We start from the raw sequence: 10271 nt of genomic DNA, 5'->3' as shown, positions 1-10271 counted from the left end.
TAACGGCGGGATTATCGGGATTACTGAGGAACATGTCGGAGGACAGGTAGGAAACTGAGGTTTGACTTCACCTTTCTGACGTTTTTCCGCCGCTTTATTCTGGAGGGAACAGCGCGGACCGACGAACGGGTCAGATGAACTAATCTGGTCAGCGTCTCTGTCCGATTATGAATAGATGTTATTATAATCTGATTTGTTTTTAGCCATAATCTGACTTCATTCGTGTTAAATGGCGCCATTTCCTCCCAGTCAGCCTGGTCCAGTTTATCGGCGGCTCTTTGTCTCGTTCCAGCCGCTTAACCTAATATTAAACCAGTTAAACCAGTATGAATACTTCCATACTTATCAGGTCAAACCACATAGTGCAATACGATAATCACTGGTCAATCTATCCGCCAAATTCTTATATTTTTTTTGTGTTGTATTTATATTTACTTATATTCTTATTCCTTGTTTCTTGCATAATTTAAGGTTTTGGTTACTCACATTTATTGTGTACCTTAGTATTTAATTTGTATTTTGTATTCTTTTGCACTTTGCTTACTGTGTGTTATCTCTGTTTTTTGCCTGGGAGCTGCTGGTAACTTCAGTTTCCTGAAGGATCAATAAAGTCTGAGTCTGAACTGGTGAGGCTGACTGGAGGTCCCCAACATGGCGGACAGCGGCCGCAGCCTCCGCGGTCTGGACCATCCCAGCTGTGCTGTTCTGACCTGTGACCTCTGACCTGTGCCTGCAGCCTTCCCCTGCAGGAGCTCTCCTGCCAGAAGCGGTTCGGCATCAAGAGGAAGAGCCTCGGTTCCGAGTCCACTCCGACCGACCTGGTGCTGCTGCGCTCCCCGCGGCCCAAGCAGCCCTGGCCGGCCTGCCTGGGCAAGGAGAACCGGGAGGGCCGGTTCGTCCTGGCCCGGAGGTCCCGGAGGAGGTGGCGGTCCAACTCAGGTGGGGACCCGGCCCGGTTCTGGTTCCGGAGGGTGTGTCCAGGTGTGACTCCAGCTGTTTCCCTGCAGGTGTTTCCTGGGATCACCTGCCGGACGAGCTGCTGCTGCGGATCTGCGGCTGCCTGCCGCTGCCGGACCTGCTGCGGGTTTCTGCGGTTTGCCGCCGCTGGCGCCGCCTGGCGTGAGTCCCGAACCGGTTCTGATGGGTCACAGCTCACAACACGTTCATTATTCAATTTGCATTCATTTTTTATTATCATTTCAATTTCTGCTGGAATGATCAATCAGTTATTGAAACGATCGATTAATCGCTAACTGGACTCGATCTATTCCACCAGAACTCCGGTCCAGTTTTAGCTTCACATTCTGGAAAATCTCCAATCAATCACCTTTCCATCCATTGAATCAATAATCAATCACTGTGTTGCTGCTGTTCAGCTTCAGGCAATAAAATGTTTAGTTTGATTTAAATTGATTTTATTTTCATATTTTAATGCGTTTCTATTGTTTAGAATTATTTTAATGTTTTTTTATCCAATTAATCGTCAGAATAATCGATTATTGGAATCGAGTTAAAGCTGAGTTTGTTGAAATGTGGGCTTTTAATTTGAAAGTCTCTCCAGTCCCAGTATTCCCAGTAACAGAAGGCGCTCCATATCCAGCACCGTTAAATTATGAACAGATGTTTGTTTTGGCCTGTTAAAGGAACCCGTCCGGTTCTGGTTCTGGTTCTGCAGGCTGGACGAGTCCCTGTGGGTCAGTGTGGACCTGGAGGGCCTGACCCAAACGGGCCCGGCTCTGCGTTTGGTTCTGAGCACCGGGGTCCAGAGGCTGCGCTGCCCTCGGGCGTTTGTTGAGGAACCAGACCTCTCAGAACCCGGGTGAGTCCAGAACTTCCTCCTGGTCCGGTAAGGCCCGGTTCGTGGTTCTGATCTGGGTTCTTAATGAACCCAAAGATGCAATAATAAGATCTGAAAAGTGCGGCGTGCCTTTAAACCCTGCCTCAGCTGGGTTCAGCTCTGGACTTTGACTAGGCCATTCTAACCCATGATGCTGCATGTTCAGGCTGGTGACCTTTGACCCCAGGCTCAGCACCATGCTGCCCTGTGAGCTGGTTTCTCTACGGAACCAGAACATCTGGACCGCCGGGTCTGGTCTGGTTTATTTAGCGGTTTCTGTGTAAAGGGGTTGGATGTAAAACAGGGGTCTCAAACTCGCGGCCCGCGGGCCAACTGCGGCCCTCGGGACGATAGTTTGTGGCCCCCCCTTAATATGAAAGTTTATTGTTAGTGCGGCCGCCAGTTTAATATAATTGGCACTTTTCAGTGTTGTGTGCGGAGCTGAACGAACCAATCATGGTGGAGTATATTGCTCTCGGGGGCGGGACATCGGCCGGGCCTATTTGCATTTTCTATTTGTCATTATTTGCATGCCGTACATGAGCAATTTCTGCGCCGCTCCGCTTCACGTGCTTCAGCATCCAGTCTAGACCCGGAAGTTGCTGATCAGTGTAACGTAATTAAGGTTAGGCGTTGTAACGCTGGGTTGTGTTTAAGGAGGAGAGGAGGCGGCAGACTGGTCAGGACGGTCAAAACCTCCCAACCACTCTGGTACTGGGAATTTCCCAGTGTTGTCCTTTAATAAACTCTCTTCACCAACCTTACAAAGCCGCTTGAACGGCTGCTATAATATCAGACATGAAAATTAGCAGAGTCCAAACAACCCGTAACATTACTAAAGAAAGCTAACATGTCGTAGCACGTTTCTCCCAGGCTCTCTACAGAGAAGCCGTGGCGCATACTTGTGACGTCACTAGCAACACTAGAGTGTCTTAAAGAGACACTACACAATTACGGCTGTTACAGCGCCTGACTACGGCCAAATATGGTGATAGCCAATCAGAAAGGTTCTGCTGAGGAGGCCGTGTGTGTGAATGCGGCCCAGTCTCACCCAGACTCTACCTCCAGCGGCCCCCGGGCCTCCAGCGGCCCCCGGGCCTCCAGTGGCCCCCGGGTACATTGAGTTTGAGACCCCTGATATAAAAGCAGGCCGCACCGTTCAGATTTGTTCCAGTGGATGCTGAATGTCTCTGTGGTTTTAGCTGTGTGGCTGGTGACTCCTGGTTCTGGTTCTGCAGGCGGCTCCAGCTGGTGGACCTGGACCTGTCCGGTTCCGTGGTTTCTCCCTCGGCGCTGCGCAGCGTCGTCTGCCGCTGCAGCCGGCTGCGCCGCCTCAGCCTGGAGGCGCTGCCGCTGTCCGACGACGTCCTCAGGTAATCGGGCCGGAGGCGGGCCGTGGGCCGGGCCGGGTGGGTAGGACTGGTTCTGACGGTTCTGTCTGGTCCGCTCTGCAGCTGCCTGGCCCAGAACCCGGACCTGCTGCAGCTCAACCTGGGTGGCTGCTCCGGTTTCTCCGCCGCCGCTCTGGCCGCCACACTGGGCTCCTGCCGCAGGTCAGAACCGGCTTCGCTCGGGCCGACCCGGACCGGTCCCGGTTCTGACCCGCTCTGTGTTCTGCCTCAGGTTGGAGCAGCTCAACATCTCCTGGTGCAGCTTCAGCAGGAACCACGTCCAGAACCTGGTGGAGACCCTGAGCCCCTCCGTCACACACCTCAACCTGAGCGGCTACCGGGACAGCCTGGTGCTGGACGGTGAGGAGCCGGAACCGGGTCAGAGCCGGGCCAGAACCCCTGCTCTGGACGCTCTGCAGGGTTTAACTGGACCTGGGCTGACGGTTTACCTGCTTTGTGATTCAGTTCTTCACCAAATCATCTCAGTCTGATGAACAGTTCTAGAGAACTGCTGGATGAACAGTTCTATTTTGGGTGAACTGTTCTTCATCCTGACCCAGTTCCCCTGTTTGTTCCAGATGTGAAGGTTCTGGTGGAGCGATGTCCGGACCTGCAGACGTTGGATCTCAGGTGAGAGCGGTGGGCGTGGCTTCCTGCTGCTGCTGCTGCGTGTGGCCGGCGGCGGTTCTGGTTCTGGTTCTGACGGTCTCTCTGGTTGCAGCGACAGCACGCTGCTGACGGCCGACAGCTTCCTGGTTCTGAAGCGGCTGAAGAAGCTGCTCCACCTGTCGCTGAGCCGCTGCTACCACATCCACCTGGCGGCGCTGTGGTGAGTCACTGCGGCCTAGTCAAAGTCCACACCCTCCTCCTGGTTCTGACTCGGTGTGGATGGATTTAAAAGCAGGCCACACTTTTCAGATTAACTGGTAGAATCGGTTAAAGCTTCTGATCTGACCCGGTTGGTGAGTTTGGACCAGAACCAGATGCAGCTTCCAAAGGTTCTGGACATGGTAGAATAGTTTAGTGCTCAGCTGGTGTTCTGGTTCTGACCCGGTTCTGGTTCTGTCCCCAGTGACCTTGGGAAGGCGATCCCGTCCCTGCGGTTCCTGGACGTGTTCGGCCTGGTCCAGGACGGCCAGCTGGTGGCGCTGCAGGACGACTCGCCGCGACTCGCCATCAACGCCCGGCCGTTCTCCTCCGTGGCCCGGCCCACTCCGGCTGGCCCGGTCGGCGCCGCCCAGCCCGACCGCAGCATGTGGGGCCGTGGATGCAGACTGAAGGTCCGGTTCTGACCGGACCTGAGGGTTCCTGGTTCTGTTCAGTGTTCCTGGTACCGGGGGCCAGATGGTGGACTTGGCCTCCTGTTGGGCGACCCGGCCGCTGTTGGACTCTGCCGGTTCTGATGATGTTAAAAGTTCTGAATGGTCTGCTGGAATAATGACTCAACGCTGGAATCACTGAACAGTTTTAATGGAAGAGGAGGTTCTGGTTCCGACGGGTCCAAACGCGTCCCAAATCATTCCAATCAAAACCGGGAAATTAAACACGGATCCGTTCGGTTCCGATCCAGTTTTATACTTGAAAATGTTGACAGATTTTCTCTGAATCGTGTTTGTATTAAATCCTGGAAGCTGTGTGATGTCATTTCCTGGTCTGAGTGATGTCATTTCCTGGTGGGAAACCGGAGGCGGTCCGACTCCTGGACCGGTCCGGAGGACGAAGTCGGTCCAAAGTTAATCAAATAATCTGGATTATTTAGACATAAGAGGGAAAAATGAGTCACTAATGTATATTAATTTATTATTTTGAAATAATTAGCAAAGTAAATATTTAATTTGCCAACTAAATATAGAGCTAAATAATTTAAACATTTGGCTCACTAAGTAGTTTTGAAACCAGTTGGCAAATGAAATGTTAGAAAGCTAAATATTCAGAACATTCTTAGCTTGCTAACTAAAAGCTAAATATTGTTAGCAAACAGTATTTACTTCAAACTGAATATTGAGCTCCATATTTACTTTGAAAATTATTTTATCTTAATTAGTTTGGAACTGAAATATCATTAAGCTTCAATAGTGATAGTTAGCGATATCGCTATATATTTATATATATGTAAATGTATATAATTATATCGCTAACTAGTTTGAAGCTTCATATTTAACTAAATATGAAGTTTTCTAACTACACATTTGGCATAATTAGTTTTCCATCATATGTAGCTTCCAAGCTATTAAAGCTAAATGTTTGAAGCTAAACATTTATCTCGCTAACTTAATCTTTAACTTCCTAAATACTTAAATGTTTAAATGTTTACATATTTAATTTAAAGCTGCGTTATGAATAACATGGTGAAAATATGACCTTATAAAACAAACACGTTTATCTTATAAACGGCTAAATAACCACATTTTATAAAGAGTTCTTACTTTAGCTGAGCCGTCCGGTACCGGTACCGTTCATGATTTACTGTCCTGGTTCGGTAGTTCGACCCGCTCAGGTAATTGGACCATTTGAATCAGCTGTGATGGAGCAGCGGGTCTGAAAGCCATTTATTTTTATCATAATAAAACAGGAAACGAGCCGCAGGGAAAAGGATTTAAAATACTTTTTCACAGTACCATGGATCTATTGGACCCGGTGGATCGTTCCAGTTAGATTCATCAGAACCAGATGATTTATGAACTGGATCCAGAGTGTGGGTTCCACCAGAATCAGGAATAAACAGCCAGGGTTGATTCGGCCATATTGGTTTATTAGAAAAGTCACTTCCAGTGAGGCGGACATGTTTAACCGGACCGGTTCCGTTCGGGTCACATCAGAAAGCCAGTTACTCTAGAAAAGCTGATGCAACTGAACATCTTGGCATTTTGGACCAGCAGATTCTGGATCGGCAGAGTTTCGTTCCAATCCGAGATTTACTTCAGGATCAAATCAGATTAGTAATAAATGAGTTCAGAACCAGACTCCAGATTTGGGTTTATTTTATTTAAAACAGACAAAAAAAGGATTTCATGTGTTTGTGGGAGAAGCGGGTCGAGGCGGAACCGACCGAACTGGCTTTCTGAGCGGAAACATGTAGAGACTGAGGAACGAGCTGGTGCTGCTTCATGGGAGAGCCCCCACCACCCCATACAATATACATTTATATATATAGAAAAGTGGCTAAAGATGCTAGGATGAGACGTTCTCACGGCACCATGGCTTATTAGCAGAAACACAACAGAACCGCCATCTGGACCAACTAATGGACGCGTCTTTAATCTACAGGAAATGACGTGCAGAATGCTACAAAGTTATCGTTGTTTTCATCTGGTGCGTCTGGAGACCGACGACGGGACAGTCCGGCGCCGCCCCCTGGGCCGGGCCGGCGCCGACGGGTCGACGACACACAGGAGGAAAATATTAGAAACAAAAAAAATATTTTACAAATCCCCCCACCCCCTTCCCACAGACGGGTCACAGCGGGAGGACGGCGCCGAGACGCTTCAGTCGTCCTCACCGTCGTCCTGAAGAGACAGAAGGACAGAGACACCAGGTTAGGGTCCGGCAGAACCGGGTCAGAACAGAACCAGACCTTAGTGCGGCCGGTCGCTTCTCAAGGACACGTTTTGATTCTTCACAGAATCTGGAGGAAATCACTTCCTCAAGCTCTAGTTCTGAACCGGATCAGAACCGGTTCTGAAAACCGGTTTAAACCGGTTCAGCCTCTCACTAGTTGTTAAAACCAGAATCGGATCAATAATCTGAGTGGACTGCTTTAATCCAGACAGTTAAAGCAGGTTGCCATAGCAACACGTTCAGGATGTCGCCTCCAACCACAGACCGGTTCAGTCTCCATAGCAACGCTGTTCTGGTTCTGCTGGAGGTTTGTTCCCACTGTCGCCTCGTGCTTGCTGTGGAGGGCCATCAGCAGCCTCCTTCAGGAAACATTGTTTACAGTAACCATGACGACCAGCTGCAGCTCTCACCTCTCCATCTTCCCCTTCTCCATCCTCGTCTTCGCCTTCCTCTTCCTCGCCCTCGTCGATGTCCTCCAGACCTTCCTCATCCTCCTCTTCGTCGTCCTCACCCTCCTCATCCTCCATGTCAGGAACCTGGAAGCGTCCAGACAGTCAGCGAACCGCCGGGCGGCGCCCCCCGTCCCAGCGGCGCCCCCTGCACCTACCAGGTAGTACTGCAGCGGGTTGGGCCAGATGTCGTCCTTGATGACCTCTCCCAGCTCGTCGGCGCCGGCGTCTGAGTGGTCGGTGAACCAGGTGAAGAAGCTCTCCGGCTCCTCGTGCTGACGCTTCTTCCCAGCTTTGTTCGGCGTCTGGCTGCTCCGTTTGGTCAGGTCCTGTAGAACCCAGAGGTCAAAGGTCAATAGTTACATGTCGATGATGATTGTCATCCCGACCTCAACAGATCTGCCCCTGAAAAAGCTCCTCCTCACCCAGATTCAGCCAATCCCCGGTTATCTGTTTAACCTTTACCAGGTTGAAACATAACCCAGAACAATGTTAAACTTTTCCTACAGTAAAATTTTAGCACTTTAAGAATTTCAAGGGAAGTTTTAGAAACTTTTTCAGCACCCGACTTTGGAGATGAAACAAATGAACTAAAAAAAGACAATAGGAATAATAAATATTAGTCACATTGAAACAATAGTTAAGCTGAATGACCTTCCTGCTCAATTTAAATGCTTGAAACTACATATTTACATAAAACTCATGAAAACATATTTATTTCTGCCCAAACGTCTTTTGTTTCAGGTTAGTCCGGATTATTACATTTATTTCCACTTCCTGAATTGCAGGTAGAAGCTTTTGGTCGGCAGGCCGGAGCAAACGCACCTTTCCAGTTTTCCATTTGATCTCAGTGGATTTGGAAACCGGATCTCCGCCCTCGTTGACGTTAAACTCTTTGGACAGAACTTTGTTCTCGAAGTACGGATTCTCGTCGAAGGACTGCAGGGACACAGAGGAGAACAGGTGGATCAGAAATCATCATCATCAGCTTCAGAACAAACTAAGAGAATCAACCTGAGACTCACAAAATCTATTCTGTATCCAGACTTGATGTCCTCGAACTCTGTGACCTCAACCTTGGACAGATAATGAAGAGCTTCTTCATCTTCCTCCCCCAGAAGAGCCGAAACTACAAGCAGCAGACAGGAGTTTTTATCTGTTCCTGACAGGAGGAACCAGAACCAGAACCGGATCCGGCTGTTTACCTTGTGGATGGTTGACGAACGTTGTGACCCAGAAGTTTGGGATTTTGGCGATGAGCTCTGATCTCTTCTGAAAGAACGGCTGGCGTAATTTGTTGTACTTCTGCTCTACTTTTAAAATTTCTTCACTGGCCTGTTCGTTTAATCTGGAAACCAATCAGCGTGTCAGAACAGAAAACGGTTTCCATGACGACACGTCGGGTTCAGACTCACCTGTCGATTTCGTTCTGTACTTCATCAATGTGTTCGATCGCCTCCTGCTGTTCTTTCTCTGAACACAAAACATCAAAATTCAGGAAATAATATCCCAGTAAAATACAAGAAATTAATTTAAGATCAAAATCATTTTGGTTTAAAATAAAAAACATTCTGGAAATGTTAACAGGCGATCTAATGAACATCCTCAGCCTGTTAGCGTTCAGACCGTCAAAGATCTACTTGATGAATTTTCTAAACTCCCTTCATGAGTTAAATATTAAACGTGAACAATATTTTCTACATAAATTAAAGTTTTTATTTCAGAGTATTTGAGCTTTACTGAACATGAACTTTATTGATCCAGGATTGGGAAATTATTGGGCAGCAGCAAAAAACACAAAATACTCAACATAATGAAATAAAATGTAAACTTCTATAGTAAAATAAAAGTATAATCTAAAACCAGCTGCTGAAAGCAGCGTGAACACAGATCCTTCATCCTGACTGCTTTATTTTTAATTACTCTAAGTACATTTTTTAATGCGCAAACACACATTTATATAAAATATGATTCTACTCTCCACATTTCCATGGTTACATTTAATCACTGCCCAGTATTTCATGTTGTAATCCTGCTGCTCTTTGGTTTTAGATATTTTGTCCAGTGTGGCTCTGCGGACCCTCCGCCGCCTCCATGTCCCTCTGGAGGACAAGAATCAGGACGCGGTGTTTCCGCCCCAGGGCTCCCAGATCCGGGTCGTGTTTTCCTGGAGGCATTCCCTCCTGGCTGGGGGTTTTCCACGCTGCAGATCGTGGGTTCCCCCCGCAGACGGCCCCTCCACCCCCCTCCTTCCTGTTGCCGTTTAAGGCGGCCTGGTTTGAATGAAAAACGGGCTGAGCTCCGGCTCCGTGTCTGCTGAGGAAGCCCTGAGCTCAGCCAGCGCCTCCTGCTGCCGTCTCACTGTTAATAAAAAGCTCACAGTGACCCAAACTCGGTCAATTAGCCCGATCTGGTTATTTAAACAACGTTTAGGAGCCAAACTGAGAACAACTGCTGGCCTGCTGTATTGTAAACTAACGGCTACAGGCTAGCAGAAGCTAGTAGAAGCTAACGGAGGCTAACGCGGCTAGTTAGCTGCAGCTGCATCACTAAATATCTCAACATGTTGAGCGAACTGAGGCCGTTTCTGGAAACCAGGTGCTTTAACTCCCAGGATGTGGTTAACACGAGTCCATCAGCGGAACCCGAGGCCGTGAGGACGGCATAATGACGGTAAACAGCTGAAAATGGCGCTGAGAGGAGAACCGTTATTACCGGAGGTCTCGTCCCCTGCGTCGTGGTTTGAATTCTCCTTCCTGCTCACTTTAGCCGCTGAGGCCGACATGCTGCCGCTTCTCCGACGCTCAGTAGACCTGAAGTTCCTCCCGGCGGGTTAAATCTCAGCTCCTGACGACAAAACTTACTTCACCTCACAAACAACAGTCCGCCAGCAGCGCCACGATGGGAACAAACCGACCCGCCTCCGTCAACACATTTATGGCTCTCTGCTGCCCCCGGTGGCCCGGAGGGATGTGGACGCCACGGGAACTGCATGAAGTCAGGACCAGATATGAAGCATAAATATATAAACTCTAC

At 48.9% G+C, this 10271-nt stretch overlaps 2 protein-coding genes across 2 annotated transcripts in view; one reads left to right on the top strand and one right to left on the bottom strand.

The window, feature by feature from the left end:
- skp2 (S-phase kinase associated protein 2) overlaps positions 1-4872 on the top strand; it is a 5162-nt gene extending 290 nt beyond the window's left edge. Inside the window, exons 1-10 of the mRNA XM_023337983.1 lie at positions 1-46; positions 737-939; positions 1008-1119; positions 1676-1819; positions 3076-3210; positions 3292-3390; positions 3461-3588; positions 3807-3858; positions 3950-4057; positions 4301-4872. The exon at positions 1-46 is cut by the window's left edge and continues 290 nt beyond it. Coding sequence (XP_023193751.1) covers positions 1-46; positions 737-939; positions 1008-1119; positions 1676-1819; positions 3076-3210; positions 3292-3390; positions 3461-3588; positions 3807-3858; positions 3950-4057; positions 4301-4520 — 1247 coding nt within the window. The 3' untranslated portion in view covers positions 4521-4872. The remainder of the gene's footprint in view (positions 47-736; positions 940-1007; positions 1120-1675; positions 1820-3075; positions 3211-3291; positions 3391-3460; positions 3589-3806; positions 3859-3949; positions 4058-4300) is intronic.
- Positions 4873-5959: 1087 nt separating this feature from the next.
- LOC102227051 (protein SET-like) lies at positions 5960-10177 on the bottom strand. The gene is made up of 8 exons (XM_005813403.3): positions 9951-10177; positions 8651-8708; positions 8441-8583; positions 8261-8364; positions 8061-8174; positions 7394-7564; positions 7197-7322; positions 5960-6734 (listed from the first exon to the last, which is right to left on the bottom strand). The coding sequence occupies exons 1-8, from the start codon at positions 10018-10020 to the stop codon at positions 6714-6716; spliced, it is 807 nt and encodes a 268-aa protein (XP_005813460.1). The 5' UTR covers positions 10021-10177; the 3' UTR covers positions 5960-6713.
- Positions 10178-10271: the final 94 nt, after the last annotated feature.

Source organism: Xiphophorus maculatus, chromosome 8 (assembly GCF_002775205.1).
Source record: "Xiphophorus maculatus strain JP 163 A chromosome 8, X_maculatus-5.0-male, whole genome shotgun sequence".
Classification (NCBI taxonomy): Eukaryota; Metazoa; Chordata; class Actinopteri; order Cyprinodontiformes; family Poeciliidae; genus Xiphophorus; species Xiphophorus maculatus.
This window is presented reverse-complemented; position numbering and strand designations above follow the sequence as displayed.